General features: G+C 43.2%; 1 protein-coding gene across 3 annotated transcripts in view; it reads right to left on the bottom strand.

Moving 5' to 3' along the window:
* Positions 1–14,143: 14,143 nt before the first annotated feature.
* SEPTIN12 (septin 12) overlaps positions 14,144–16,818 on the bottom strand; it is a 69,374-nt gene continuing 66,699 nt past the window's right edge. For all 3 annotated transcript variants that reach the window (XM_075285399.1, XM_075285400.1, XM_075285401.1), the window contains 2 exons: positions 16,633–16,684; positions 14,144–15,604 (listed from right to left, as the gene is read on the bottom strand). In XM_075285399.1, the coding sequence (XP_075141500.1) occupies positions 15,481–15,604; positions 16,633–16,684 (176 nt within the window). In that variant the 3' untranslated portion in view covers positions 14,144–15,480. The remainder of the gene's footprint in view (positions 15,605–16,632; positions 16,685–16,818) is intronic.

Raw genomic sequence — 16,818 nt, 5'->3', positions numbered from 1 at the left:
ATGGCGCTGCTCATGGATCATCTCGAGTCATCTCTGCTATCATGACTTAAGTGTATTATGATGACGGGGAATTATATCTCCGGGGCACAGACCTTTCCCAGAATATTTTGCACCAATTTGTATTTTATGAAGCGACTATGCAGCGAATGGTTAATGTGAATGCCGCTGTGTGAGCAGGACTGCACCAGCACCCAGAAGGCTCCCATTTAAATTTACTTTATACACAGCAATACCCCTCTATCTAAATGGAGCCTGTAGCACTGATCATCCTGAGATCCTTGTTCGGAAATAGAATTCTAGAATGACAGTGAAGACTGACACACGTTAGAGACAATCAGAGCCTGAGTCCGGACAACTCCCTCGGCCGGTTGCACAAAGTCGTCTGCAACTGGTCTTACACAATGGCGTCACTTCAGAGCCTCTTCTCATGGTCAAAGTTTCCTTATCTCACTTCATTTATGGTAGGTGCAGGGTGGAGAATGGACCCTTGCACAAGGTTTGGCGGTATTTATGAAAGGTCACATGACATGGGCCTGGTTTGATTAGTGCTCAGGGTTGTTAGGTGTACTACAGATCCCAGCAGGTCTCACCAGCTACATAATAAGTCCCCATAGCCATTGCTCTTGTTTATATGGACTTGTTCTACAATTTTCAGACATGTTCCTTAACAGCGCTGTCCATCCAGAGCCTTCTGGTTCATGAATAGAATTCTGGAGAGACAGTGGAGTCTGACATAGAGCCAAAGCAACGCATGAGAGAGATCAGTGCTAGCGTATGGTCAGTGGCGTAACTAGGAATGGCGGGGCTCCGTGGCGAACTTTTGACATGGGTCCCCCCCCGACACCGAAGATCTCGACCGAGTCCCTCCTACGCATTCCTGCGCGCTCTATTATGCCCCATAGTGGCCCCTGCACACAGTATTAAGTCCCTTAGTGGCCCCTGCACACAGTATTATGCCCCATAGTGGCCCCTGCACACAGTATTATGTTCCTTAGTGGCCCCTGCACACAGTATTGTGCCCCATAGTGGCCCCTGAACACAGTATTATGTCCCTTAGTGGCCCCTGCACACAGTATTATGCCCCATAGTGGCCCCTGCACACAGTATTATGCCCCATAGTGGCCCCTGCACACAGTATTATGCCCCATAGTGGCCCCTGCACACAGTATTATGCCCCATAGTGGCCCCTGCACACAGTATTATCCCCCATAGTGGCTCCTGCACACAGTATTATGCCCCATAGTGGCCCCTGAACACAGTATTATGTCCCTTAGTGGCCCCTGCACACAGTATTGTGCCCCATAGTGGCCCCTGTACACAGTATTATCCCCCATAGTGGCCCCTGCACACAGTATTATGCCCCATAGTGGCCCCTGCACACAGTATTATGCCCCATAGTGGCCCCTGCACACAGTATTATTCCCCATAGTGGCCCCTTCACACAGTATTATGCCCCATAGTGGCCCCTGCACACAGTATTATGCCCCATAGTGGCCCCTGCACACAGTATTATGCCCCATAGTGGCCCCTGCACACAGTATTATGCCCCATAGTGGCCCCTGCACACAGTATTATCCCCCATAGTGGCCCCTGCACACAGTATTATGTCCCATAGTGGCCCCTACAGGACTAAATACTGTCACGTCACCAGCTGACCACTATACCAGGACAATTGTGGCTAAAAAATCTGGTCATGTGCATTACAATTTAGTAACTCCATGTGCCTCATATTAATAGAAGTTAACCCCATCATGTCCCTCACATTAACCCTTGTGTACCTCACATAAGAGTTACTGATATGTGAGAGACATGGAGGTAATAATAAAGTATCTTCAATACTATTACCCCCATATGTCTCACATATTAGTAACTCTTATGGTGAGGCACACAGGGGTTAATGTGAAGGACATGATGGGGTTAACTTCTATTAATATGAGGCACATGGAGTTACTAAAACAAAAGTAATCACCCCAAATGCCTGACATTAATAAGTATAGTAACCCCAGTATGTACCTGTGTACCTGTTTTCTTTCTTTAGTTTCATTTTCCTGGAGCAGCAGCTTCTTCTTCTTCTTCTCTTGTGTGCAGCTCGGCAGGGATAAGCCCCGCCTCCTGGGCTCTCCTCAGCCCTCTCATTGGTGGGCAGAGGACAGGCAGAGAAAGGGAGGGGGGGGGGAGAGGGGGAGCGTCCTGAAGCGCTGAGAGGAGCCAGATCTGCAGCTCCTGTGTGTCAGCCGTTGCTGCAGCTTCGGGGCCCCCTGTTGGTGGAAAGTATTCCACCAACAGGGGGCCGCGATCATTATACTCGGGTCCGAAAAGACCTCCGAGAATAATGATAGCAGCGGTAGCAGCTGTCACTGGGCCCCTAATGTCCCGGGCCCTGTGGCAGCTGCCTCTGCTACTATGGTGGTAGTTATGCCACTGCATACGGTAACTTCTATGTACAGCTGCTCCAGGTGGCGGCACACACTGTACTGACTGCTCTACCACTTGGCGGTATTATAGTAGTTATATTCTTGTATATAGGAGCAGTATTATAGTAGTTATATTCTTGTATATAGGAGCAGTATTATAGTAGTTATATTCTTGTATATAGGAGCAGTATTATAGTAGTTATATTCTTGTATATAGGAGCAGTATTATAGTAGTTATATTCTTGTATATAGGAGCAGTATTATAGTAGTTATATTCTTGTATATAGGAGCAGTATTATAGTAGTTATATTCTTGTACATAGGAAGCAGTATTATAGTAGTTATATTCTTGTATATAGGAGCAGTATTATAGTAGTTATATTCTTGTATATAGGAGCAGTATTATAGTAGTTATATTCTTGTACATAGGAGGCAGTATTATAGTAGTTATATTCTTGTATATAGGAGCAGTATTATAGTAGTTATATTCTTGTACATAGGAGCAGTATTATAGTAGTTATATTCTTGTACATATGAGCAGTATTATAGTAGTTATATTCTTGTATATAGGAGCAGAATTATAGTAGTTATATTCTTGTACATAGGAGCAGTATTATAGTAGTTACATTCTTGTACATAGGGGCAGTATTATAGTAGTTACATTCTTGTACATAGGAGTATTATAGTAGTTATATTCTTGTACATAGGAGGCAGTATTATAGTAGTTATATTCTTGTACATAGGAGTATTATAGTAGTTATATTCTTGTACATAGGAGGCAGTATTATAGTAGTTATATTCTTGTACATAGGAGAAGTATTATAGTAGTTACATTCTTGTACATAGGGTCAGTATTATAGTAGTTATATTCTTGTACATAGGAGTATTATAGTAGTTATATTCTTGTACATAGGAGGCAGTATTATAGTAGTTATATTCTTGTACATAGGAGCAGTATTATAGTAGTTATATTCTTGTACATGGGAGCAGTATTATAGTAGTTATATTCTTGTACATAGGAGCAGTATTATAGTAGTTATATTCTTGTACATAGGAGCAGTATTATAGTAGTTTTATTCTTGTATATAGGAGCAGTATTATAGTAGTTATATTCTTGTACATAGGAGCAGTATTATAGTAGTTATATTCCTGTACATGGGAGCAGTATTATAGTAGTTATATTCTTGTACATAGGAGCAGTATTATAGTAGTTATATTCTTGTACATAGGAGGTAGTATTATAGTAGTTATATTCTTGTACATAGGAGTAGTATTATAGTAGTTATATTCTTGTACATAGGAGTAGTATTATAGTAGTTATATTCTTGTATATAGGAGCAGTATTATAGTAGTTATATTCTTGTACATAGGAGCAGTATTATAGTAGTTATATTCTTGTACATAGGAGACAGTATTATAGTAGTTATATTCTTGTATATAGGAGCAGTATTATAGTAGTTATATTCTTGTACATAGGAGTAGTATTATAGTAGTTATATTCTTGTACATAGGGGCAGTATTATAGTAGTTATATTCTTGTACATAGGAGCAGTATTATAGTAGTTATATTCTTGTATATAGGAGCAGTATTATAGTAGTTATATTCTTGTACATAGGAGTAGTATTATAGTAGTTATATTCTTGTCCATAGGGGCAGTATTATAGTAGTTATATTCTTGTATATAGGAGCAGTATTATAGTAGTTTTATTCTTGTACATAGGAGCAGTATTATAGTAGTTATATTCTTGTCCATAGGGGCAGTATTATAGTAGTTATATTCTTGTATATAGGAGCAGTATTATAGTAGTTTTATTCTTGTACATAGGAGCAGTATTATAGTAGTTATATTCTTGTACATAGGAACAGTATTATAGTAGTTTTATTCTTGTACATAGGAGCAGTATTATAGTAGTTATATTCTTGTACATAGGGGCAGTATTATAGTAGTTATATTCTTGTACATAGGGTGAAAGTATCACACAAAATGAGATTAGATACACAGCTGAGCAGACAGTTTTAGTCATCTCCCAACCAACCCGGATTCAACGGGACAGTCCCAGATTGTGGGTCCTGTCCCGTGGTCCTGGTCATTGGTCCCGGATTCAGATGAGTGTAATACAGCGATGAAACAGGAGTGGACAGCCCCCTCCTCACCAATGGGCCCCTGTATGCACCGGCCCCAGGAGCTGTAGACGCGATGTGATGACGTGACACAACAGCTCCCTCAACAGTTCACAGAGACGGACCTCAGACAGAGCAGCAGAGCGAGGAGAGGTAAGTATTAGTGTTTTATTATGTTAAACTGTGGGGGAAAATGGAGGGGGAACATTAAACTGGAGGCAGATGAAGGGGACACATTAAACGGGGGGCAGATGAAGGGGGTACATTAAACGGGGGGCAGATGAAGGGGAGACATTAAACTGGAGTCAGATGAAGGGGAGACATTAAACTGGGGGCAGATGAAGAGGGTACATTAAACTGGGGACAGTTGGAGGGTGACGTTAAACTGGGGACAGTTGGAGGGTGACGTTAAACTGGGGACAGATGAAGGGGGGCAGATAGAGCATTACATTAAACTGGGGGCAAGTTGGAAGGGGGGGGGACTTTAAAATGGGACAACTGGAGGGGGACATTAAACCGTGGTGCTGGAGGGGGAAATGTCTGCATCTAGTTGCCCCGAGTTTAATGTAACCCTCCAGTTACCCCAACGATTTAATGTTCCCTTCTAGTTGCCCCCAGTTTAATGTCCCGTTCTAGTTAAAGAGGGGCTTCATACTGCGGGGTAATTGGAGATGAACATTATAATGTGGGGACATATAATGGGTGACAGTAGGAGAATTATACTGTGTGGGGGCACATAGAAAAATGGATCAGAGTGGGCGGAGTTGACATAAAAGTGGGTGGGGCTAAACTTGCAAGTGCTATCCCTCTTTCCGTCCTTTGAAAGTTGGGAGGTATGGGTTTAGACCAGCGGTTCTCAACCTGTGGGTCGTGACCTCGGCAGGGGTCAAACGACCAAAACATAGGGGTCGCATAAAGCATACCTCCCAACCGTCCCGGTCAGTGGGAGGTATGTCCCGGTTTCAACTTATTGGCGCCTGGAGGACGCTGATGAGTTGAACACACAGGCGATTAAAGCAGGAGCTGTCACAGCCATCTCCTGCTTTAACGCTGTGGCTTCTGCATGTGTAGCCGTGATGTGATGACGTCACATCGCGGATACAACTATATGAGTAAGCGAGACTGCGGAGAGAGCGGCGGGGGAGCGTTGGAAGGTGAGTGTGTTTTTTATTTGTTTTAAACATTAAGGTGGAACATAATGAAGGGGTGGATGGCATGACACTGGGGCAGATGAAGGGGGGGGAACGGCATGACACTGGAGGCAGAGATGGGGGGACATGAAACTGGGGAAGAGATGGGGATATGAAACTGGGGAAGAGATAGGAGACATGAAACTGGGGCAGAGATGGAGGGACATGAAACTCTGGGCAGATGAAGGGGGGACGGCATGACACTGGGGGCAGAGATGGGGGGACATGAAGCTCTGGGCAGAGATGGGGGAACATGAAACTGGGGAACAGATGGGGACATGAAACTGGGGGAAGAGATGGGGGGACATGAAACTCTGGGCAGATGAAGGAGGGACATCATTATAAAGGTTGAGAACCACTGGTTTAGACACATGGCTCAGGATTATAGTGATTACACACCACTAGGCTTAGATACACTGGTTGTGGTACATGTGATACATCCTTCCTGGGGTGTGCGATTTTGTACCCTGTCACCTGTGCTGGGGCTATCTCCGGGGTATCTAATATATATATATATATATATATATATATATATATATATACATATGGTGACATTTCTGCCATATCTATACTGGCATCATCAGTAAATACATGAGGCGGGGGTGGGGCACGGAGTATCAGTGGTATGTATACAGTATATGCACTCGTAAAAAAATCATTGGATTCCTTCACCTACGGCTCACAGGGTTTCTTCCTTCTATGGATGTGGGAAAGAGACATTGCACCATAATTTATAGCAGAGTGACGGTCAGTGACATTCTGCAGCAGCAGGGTCGGACTAGCCTACCGGGGAATCCCCCGGTAGGCCCCGAGCCTTTACTGTCAGTGCTCATTTCCTCAATGCAGAAGCACTGGTCAGGGGCCCGATCGGGATGTCAGGGGCTGGTTCGGGCTCCTGTCCAGTGCATTTGCATTGATAAACTGAGCACTGCTAGAGGCAGGGGCCCGATATGTAAGCTCGGGGCCCAGGGCTGCCAGCAGCACTTTAATGAATAAAGAAGCACGGCTGCCGGCAGTTTCCCAGGGCCCCGACACTTACACAGAGGGGCCTCCTGCCAGTGGTATACTTTCCTTATTAATATAGGGAAAGTATACATCGGGAGCACACCAGGGGCAGCAGCTATTCCTGCAATTTTATGAAGCGAATTTAGAGATGAGCAAACACTGTTCGGATCAGCCGATCCGAACGGCACGCTCCCATATAAATGAATGGGAGCACCTGTGACGCTGACTTTGCCAGTGGCTGGCCGGCGTCACAGGTGCTCCCATTCATTTCTATGGGAGCGTGCCGTTCAGATTGGCTGATCCAAACAGTGTTCGCTCATCTCTAGAAGCGATCTCTCTGCAAGCCCGGACTTTCCCCCCTCCCCCTACTCTTCAGAGTGAGTCATGGCTTACATCGGCCCGTGTGGGGACAGAGGAGTCTGCTGCTGCTTCTCAAATGTGAGTATATTTTTTTCATTTTTTTTGGTAAGGGCTCGTTCACATCTGCGGCCCGGTCTCCGTACTTAGGTTTCCGTTTCCTGCCTAAAACACAGGCAGGAGACGGAAACCTGCAGGAGACTTTCTCACCCATTCATTTGAATGGGTGAGAAAGCTGTCCGGCCGTGCGCGGCAGTGAGCGTTTTGCGCTCTCCGCCGCGAAACCGGGTTTTATAATCCGGACACAGAGTCGGACATGCACTACTCTGTGTCCGGATAAAAAAATCCGGTTTCGCGGCGGAGAGCCTAAAACGCTCACCGCCGCGCACGGCCGGACCCGATCTATGGTTTCCGTCTTCTGCCATGCAGAAGACGGAAACCATAGTACGGACACATTGAACGCAGGTGTGAACCCAGCGTCAAATGTAATATTTAATATGTATATGTGTACATTTGTTTAACCCTTAAGTACTATCATGGTGTCTATCATACACCACTACCATACACATATCACTATGATAGACACCATGATAGTACTTAAGGGTTAAAGTATGTGTCTTGTATACTGTGTGAGGACTGTTTGTTTGTATACAGGTATGTGTGTGTATACACAGTATGCTATAATAATGCGTGAGTGTATATATATATGTGAGTATATATAGTATATATGGTATATATTGCATATGAATGTATATAAATGTGTATATGTGTGTGTGAGTATATATGAATGTATATGTATGAGTGTGTAGGTAACTGTTGCAGTTTTTGGAAATCGCAGCACTTATACCTACGGAAACACCTACAGTGTCCCTATTGGTATAATGGAAGCAGAAAATCCTTAGAGGAAACCTCTGTGCAGTTTCTGCAAAAAGCGCTGCAGGAAAACTGATATGTTGCCGCCGGGGGTTTTCCTGCAGCGCTTTTTTGCTGTGGGACGCTGTGTTAGGTCTTATCCTTATAGTGTGGTGTACAGTATATTGAGATGATAAAGAGGAGCTTTCACCTCCTGGGGCACATGCGGTTTTATATACTGCTAGATAGCCGACAGTGCGCTGAATTCAGTGCAGCTTTCCTCATTCTGTGCCCCCGGTGAAGAGCTATCGGTCCCGGTACCGTAGCTCTTTACTGTCAGAAGGGCGTGTCTTATAGTCAGTCAGGAACGTCCTTCTTAGCAGCGCCTATTGCACTGTACTGTGAGATCGGGGAGGAACGCCCCCTCCCCTCCTGATAATGCTCGTCCATAGACGGGGGGAGGTAGCGTTCCTCACCGCTCAGTGTCATCACTAGGCGGTAAGCAAAGCCCCCTCACACTGTACAGCACAATAGACACTACTGCGAGGAAGGGCGTTACTGATTGACTGTCAGACACGGCTTCTGACAGTGAAGAGCTATGGTACCGGCACCGATAGCTCTTCACCCGGGGCACAGAACGGGAAAGCTTCACTGAATTCAGCGCATTGTCGGCTTTCTAGCGGTGTATTAAACTGCATGTGCCCCAAATGGTGAAAGGTCCTCTTTAAGGATTAGGCACAACAGTGAGACGCAGTGTTTATCATTGAGCTTTTGTCCCCATTCCCCGTTATCCTCCTGCCTGTGTCTGTTCGGTCTCATGGCCTTATTTCTGGAAATCCTGTATCTAGTTGGTTTCAGTGGTCCCATGAGGTGCAGGACTCCCAGCAAGGAGGCGCCAGCACGAGACTAAATGGACACTGGCGGCGGACAATGGAGCAATGGGGACAGGTGAAGGCGCTTTTTATTTATTTTTTATTTTACACCTCCCGCCAGGCACATGGGTTGATCTAATTCCTGGACAAATCTTTAAGGATTTATCCATCTTTATAATATTGATGGTCTGTCCTTAGGATAGGCCATCAATATTACATCTGTGATGATACAACAGCCAGGACCTCTGCAGATCAGCTCTTCCAGGACAGCGTGGCTACAGGTAATGGTAACATGTCTAGGAGCAGCGCTGTTCACTTTCCATACAGAGTGTAGCAGTGGGTTTAGGTAGTATGTTGTTGCACATTGTATGGCGGGTGAGCAGCATGGCTCCCGAGATGGTATTACCTTTAGCTGCCCTGTCTCGGCATCGCTGGTCTGCAGGGTTCTGGTGGTGGGCCCCTAGAAACAATTCCACTGGTGGGCCCTAGACACCCCAGTCCGATTCTGTGCAGCAGCCATGACTGTTTCCTGGTGTCGCTGCATGAACTGTACAGAATGATGTAGCTGAGCTGGACGTGTCTTGTCATTTCTTCTGTATTCTTCACTTCCTCAGAGCTGTGTTGCGGAATGGAAACCATCAGTATGGCGCTGCTCATGGATCATCTCGAGTCATCTCTGCTATCCCATTGGACAAACCATCGCCAGATTTGGCTTCAGGTACCATCTTTATGCTGATGACACCCAATTATTCACATCTTCCCGTGACATCACCCCTGCACTCATACAGAACACCAGTGACTGTCTCTCTGCTGTCTCTAATATCATGTCCTCGCTCTATCTGAAACTAAATCTCTCTAAGACTGAACTACTACTGTTTCCACCATCTAACAGATCTGTCCCTGATATATCCATTGCAGTCTCAGGCCTTACTATAACTCCTAGGCAGCATGCCGGCTGCCTCGGGGTCATATTTGACGCAGACCTTTCCTTCACCCCTCATATTGAATCACTCGCACGTTCATGTCACCTCCACCTCAAAAACATCTCCAGAATCCACCCTTTCCTTACCAGAGATACACTAAAGACACTTATTGTCTCTCTGATTCATTCTCGCCTTGACTACTGTAATTCCTTACTAATCCGTCTTCCCCTCACTAAACTCTCCCCTCTACAATCTATTCTGAATGCAGCGGCCAGGCTCATCTATCAGGCTAGACGCTACAGCGATGCCTCTGGTCTGTGCCAGTCACTACATTGGCTGCCTATTCATTATAGAATAAAATATAAAGTTATTACTCTCATCCACAAGGCTCTCCATAAAGCCGCACCTCCATACATCTCCTCCCTCATCTCTGTCTACCACCCAACCCGTGCTCTCCGCTCACTCAATGATCTAACACTTACATCCTCTATTATCAGAACCTCCCATGCTCGTATACAAGACTTCTCCCGAGCTGCACCACTTCTCTGGAATGCTCTACCCCGGACAATAAGATTAACTCCCAACTTCTACAGTTTCAAACGCAAACTAAAGACGCATCTTTTCAGACAAGCCTATCACAATTCCTAATGCACACAATTGTCTGAACACTGTATAAGCAATACCGCCCCTGCTACCTCTTGTGTCACCCCCTCTACCTCATAGATTGTAAGCTCTTTTGAGCAGGGCCCTCAGTCCCATTGTGTGAAATGACGTTCTTTGTTATGTATGTCTGTATCTGAACCCTATAAATTGTACAGCGCTGCGGAATATGTTGGCGCTATATAAATAAAATGTATTATTATATTATTATTATTATTATCCTGACTTAAGTGTATCATGATGACGGGGAATTATATCTCCGGGGCACAGACCTTTCCCAGAATATTTTGCACCAATTTGTATTTTATGAAGCGACTATGCAGCGAATGGTTAATGTGAATGCCGCTGTGTGAGCAGGACTGCACCAGCACCCAGAAGGCTCCCATTTAAATTCACTTTATACACAGCAATACCCCTCTATCTAAATGGAGCCTGTAGCACTGATCATCCTGAGATCCTTGTTCGTAAATAGAATTCTAGAATGACAGTGAAGACTGACACACGTTAGAGACAATCAGAGCCTGAGTCCGGACAACTCCCTCGGCCGGTTGCACAAAGTCGTCTGCAACTGGTCTTACACAATGGCGTCACTTCAGAGCCTCTTCTCATGGTCAAAGTTTCCTTATCTCACTTCATTTATGGTAGGTGCAGGGTGGAGAATGGACCCTTGCACAAGGTTTAGCGGTATTTATGAAAGGTCACATGACATGGGCCTGGTTTGATTAGTGCTCAGGGTTGTTAGGTGTACTACAGATCCCAGCAGGTCTCACCAGCTACATAATAAGTCCCCATAGCCATTGCTCTTGTTTATATGGACTTGTTCTACAATTTTCAGACATGTTCCTTAACAGCGCTGTCCATCCAGAGCCTTCTGGTTCGTGAATAGAATTCCAGAGAGACAGTGGAGTCTGACATAGGGCCAAAGCAACGCATGAGAGAGATCAGTGCTAACGTACGGTGACTTCTATGTACAGCTGCTCCAGGTGGCGGCACACACTGTACTGACTGCTCTACCACTTGGCGGTTAATTATTACAGCGCTGAGATGCCGTGCCCCGCCCTGTCACATTACACAACCATGTCTATAATCCTGTTAACTATTTCCCTGCCTGACCACATCTAGGGATCACAATATGATATTCTAAGTGTCTGACCCTGCATTATTAGACAGACCTTGTACTTATGGTAATACTTGTCACTCAGCTTTCCCAGAAACAGATATCTTGCAACAGTCTAGGATTAGAAAGAACATGGATGCCTTTACAAACAGCGCCACCCGTGTCCACAGGTTGTGTCAGCTATTACAGCTCAGCTCTACTGACGGTGAGCTGCAATATTAGGGCCCGTGTACACGATGCAATGCGGTGCTCAGTCTGATACGTAAACTCGTGTCAGAGTCAGCGCTTCAAAACAGAATCCCATTGACTTCAATGGCTTCCGTCTTACGCGCGCTACACAATTGAAGTCAATGGGATTCTGTTTTGAAACGCTGACTCTGACATGAGTTTACGTGTCAGAATGAGCGCCGAGTTACATTGTGTACACGGGCCTTTAGATGTGACCTGTGAACAGTAGCAGCGCTGTTTCTGGAAGAAGGTAGCCATGTTTTTCTTTATATTTGTGGACAACCGCTTTCAGCACCCACACAGTATACTGCAAATAACTGGGACGGGGTGACTCCACATCTAACACCTGACCTGTAACTTACAGAGGAAAACTCTCAGAAACCGCAGGAATTCACCAACGATTCCTTTATACAAGCAAATATTAAAAAAGCTCTGCCCAAAAATGTCACAACTTCTTCAATAGAATCATCCAAAAAAATAAAAAGATAGTGTGGTAACTGTCGCCATCTGGTGAACAAACTGGGAACTGCAATGAAATAAAGATCCAAATCCCCTGCCCTGAATGAAAACACTGCAAGTAGTGAAGGCGAAGAGGTGAAATGTAAATTAGTACATAGGAGTAGTATTATAGTAGTTATATTCTTGTACATAGGGGCAGTATTATAGTAGTTATATTCTTGTACATAGGGGGCAGTATTATAGTAGTTATATTCTTGTACATAGGAGCAGTATTATAGTAGTTATATTCTTGTACATAGGAGCAGTATTAGAGTAGTTATATTCTTGTACATAGGAGGTAGTATTATAGTAGTTATATTCTTGTACATAGGATGCAGTATTACAGTAGTTATATTCTTGTACATAGGAGGTAGTATTATAGTAGTTATATTCTTGTACATAGGGGTCAGTATTATAGTAGTTATATTCTTGTACATAGGAGCAGTATTATAGTAGTTATATTCTTGTACATAGGGGTCAGTATTATAGTAGTTATATTCTTGTACATAGGAGCAGTATTATAGTAGTTATATTCTTGTACATAGGGGCAGTATTATAGTAGTTATATTCTTGTACATAGGAGTAGTATTATAGTAGTTATATTCTTGTACATAGGGGTCAGTATTATAGTAGTTATATTCTTGTACATAGGAGTAGTATTATAGTAGTTATATTCTTGTACATAGGGGTCAGTATTATAGTAGTTATATTCTTGTACATAGGAGCAGTATTATAGTAGTTATATTCTTGTACATAGGGGCAGTATTATAGTAGTTATATTCTTGTACATAGGAGCAGTATTATAGTAGTTGTATTCTTGTACATAGGGGCAGTATTATAGTAGTTATATTCTTGTACATAGGAGCAGTATTATAGTAGTTATATTCTTGTACATAGGGGTCAGTATTATAGTAGTTATATTCTTGTACATAGGAGTAGTATTATAGTAGTTATATTCTTGTACATAGGGGTCAGTATTATAGTAGTTATATTCTTGTACATAGGAGCAGTATTATAGTAGTTATATTCTTGTACATAGGGGCAGTATTATAGTAGTTATATTCTTGTACATAGGAGCAGTATTATAGTAGTTGTATTCTTGTACATAGGGGCAGTATTATAGTAGTTATATTCTTGGACATAGGAGTAGTATTATAGTAGTTATATTCTTGTACATAGGGGTCAGTATTATAGTAGTTATATTCTTGTACATAGGAGTAGTATTATAGTAGTTATATTCTTGTACATAGGGGTCAGTATTATAGTAGTTATATTCTTGTACATAGGAGCAGTATTATAGTAGTTATATTCTTGTACATAGGAGTAGTATTATAGTAGTTATATTCTTGTACATAGGAGCAGTATTATAGTAGTTATATTCTTGTACATAGGAGCAGTATTATAGTAGTTGTATTCTTGTACATAGGGGCAGTATTATAGTAGTTATATTCTTGTACATAGGAGCAGTATTATAGTAGTTATATTCTTGTACATAGGAGGTAGTATTATAGTAGTTATATTCTTGTACATAGGAGCAGTATTATAGTAGTTATATTCTTGTACATAGGGGCAGTATTATAGTAGTTATATTCTTGTACATAGGAGGTAGTATTATAGTAGTTATATTCTTGTACATAGGAGCAGTATTATAGTAGTTATATTCTTGTACATAGGGGTAGTATTATAGTAGTTATATTCTTGTACATAGGAGTACTATTATAGTAGTTATATTCTTGTACATAGGGGCAGTATTATAGTAGTTATATTATTGTACATAGGAGTAGTATTATAGTAGTTATATTCTTGTACATAGGGGGCAGTATTACAGTAGTAATATACTTGTACACAGGGGCAGTATTATTCCAGCGTAGACATATCATGGAGACACGTTCGGTCTGGTCTGAAATAAATTTTATTTATGGAGAATCTCAGACTCAGGGAACACTTATAGAAAATAATAGTAGATATAAGATATGGACCCGGTTTCGCTTTACATAGAAAACAGACAAGATGAAAGATTCTCATATCGTAAATAAAATGTTATAAAGATCTGGAGGAAACAATTCTGTGACGTAACTTTATATATAAATGTGTTTTTTTTTTCTCTTTTACGTTAAAGTCTGGTCTCTCCACAGAAGAATCTCTCCACTGTCTAGACATTATTCACCCAGGAGGGCGGCGACATACAGATCTCATATCCTCCAGGTTATTCTCCTTACAGTCTTGGTCCTTTATATAGAAACATATACAAATCATCTTAGGAAAATAGAAATGTCGCAGGTCACACGCCAGGCAGTCTCTTTTGTATGTATTTTTGGTCGATACTGCAATGGTGTATTGCTACTATGGTAGAGTGAGGGGCTGTTGGGTTAACCAACCAGTGGGCACAAACTGGTGTAATAATGTGTATACATTCTGCCCATGGGACAATGTAGATTTGATATATAAGGAATACGGTGGGTTCAGGTTTCTTTAGTCTTTGGGGGTCAGTCATGTCTGACCAGTAATGTGTTGGTGTGCCAGTGATATAAGCTGGTGGCAATGGGGTGGTTGAGTTTATTGACCAGTCCAGGGTTGTCCTGCCAGCCAGACAGTCATGGTATATGTTAGATGTATTGGGCATACCTTCAGGATAGAGAAGCACTAGGCTTAGGTATCATTCACAGACTGGGGGTGCTGGATTGATACCCCAGAACTCAGATAAAGTAATATGAAGACATTCAGCTTGACTGTGGATCCATAAGCTTAGATGAGAACTTGGGTGACCACCGATGGTCCTCTAGTTTATTTAATGGACCAACACTGGGATGTCCACCAGCTTTTCTTCAGAGAACATGGGGTACTGGTGAGATTTCGAGGCACTCGTGTATGTCACTCAGTTTGGGTTGACGTGTCTTTGACTCTCACCCATACCCATTGGGTTTGACTAAGAGATGATTGACAAGTAGTTGTATGAGTTATTGACGGTGACCATGACTGAGTGGTGGTGTGTCGAATACTCTGGCTGGTGGTGGCAGTGACTGGCATCTCTGGCACAGACCGTCAATAAGTTGTGGTGGTCGGCACAGTGTGGATATGTTGGTGACATTGATCGGCAGTGTTGACAGATACATTGGAGCTCATCCTGGTGAGTCCACCATTGTCTTGGGTGTCTCTGTGACATGGCTGAGTTGGTGACGTAAGACCGGCAGTGAGTCGATATGTCCATTAGACAGGCACTCTATTGGAGTCATTACCCATCACTCATAGGCTGGTCGGTTCCTTCAGCTGTGTTGGAGTGCCGTTCATCTTCTCGTTCAGTCGACTGACCCGATAGGACTCGTAGTGGATGTTGTGGGTTATGTCCTTCAGGTCCTGCAGGTTGGATCTAGAGGATGAGAGTGAGAAGGGTCAAAATCTGGATTGTAACAAGCTCACTATCAGGTCATGGTTATGATTTCTGCTCCTGGGGCTACAATTTCTGGTTCAGAGATTGACTAGAAATTCTAGGCCTAGATAGCCAAAGCCTGAGGCAGCACTAGTGAGAAACTCAAAGTTTAAAGTTGCACTACTGAGAAACACAAAGCCTGAGGCTGCACTACTGAAAGACCTAAAGTCTGAGGCTGCACTACAGAGAGACGCAAAGCCTGAGACTGTAATACTGAGACCCAAAGTCTGAGGCTGCACTACTGAGAGACCCAACTCTTGAGGATGTACTAATGAGTGATACAGAGCCTGAGATCATACTAGTGAGAGACACAGAGCCTGAGGATATACTACAGAGACCCGTAGCCTGAGACTGTACTACTGAGAGACACAGAGCCTGAGGATATACTACAGAGACCCGGAGCCTGCGGCTGCACTACTACTAAGATAGTCTAATTAAAAAAAAATAATTAAATCAATATTCAGATATACGGTATTTACCAGCACTCAGTCTCGGTAGGCAGGAGAGGTTGATGGTGATTTCACTCCACTGAGCTCTACCATGATGAGTAGTAGCCTTAGCTTATCTATATGTGATTGGTGGGGGTCTGACACCCAGGACTGCACAGATCAGCTGATTGATAACATAGAGCGCTGCAGCCTCATCGCTGAATACTAAGCACAGCGCCGTACTTATCATAGAGGCTGTGCTTGGTATTGCAGCTTGGCCCATTCATTGTACCAAGTGACTGATGTATGTGATGTCATCGGCACAGGGAAGAGACCACAGTGCTTATCGATAGGTTATGAGTAAAATAAGTCCTGTAAAGCCCCTTTAACCCTTTCCATACTTATCCTATACAGTACCATGCAGGTATCAATCACATGTACATACATGTTGAATAGTGTCACTTGGTACACGATATAGGGGTTTCAGTCAAATATTTTTTAATGAGTTCTGAAATTTGCAAAAATAAAAATTTCACTCACCTGATCAGCAAATCTCTGAGATCAGAAAATTCGCAATGTGATGTGTTCTCCACTGCAACAAGAAACACACAGAGCGTTATATGGGGAAATATATGGGGGAATCCTGACCGATGAGGAGTCTGGCTTTGTATCTATTCACACTTTGCAGCAGGGACACCATCTACAGGGCTACAACTTCAAAGCATT

Source organism: Leptodactylus fuscus, chromosome 8 (genome assembly GCF_031893055.1).
Source record: "Leptodactylus fuscus isolate aLepFus1 chromosome 8, aLepFus1.hap2, whole genome shotgun sequence".
Classification (NCBI taxonomy): domain Eukaryota; kingdom Metazoa; phylum Chordata; class Amphibia; order Anura; family Leptodactylidae; genus Leptodactylus; species Leptodactylus fuscus.
The sequence above is the reverse complement of the archived record's forward strand: the minus strand, read 5'-3'. Positions and strand labels throughout refer to the sequence as shown.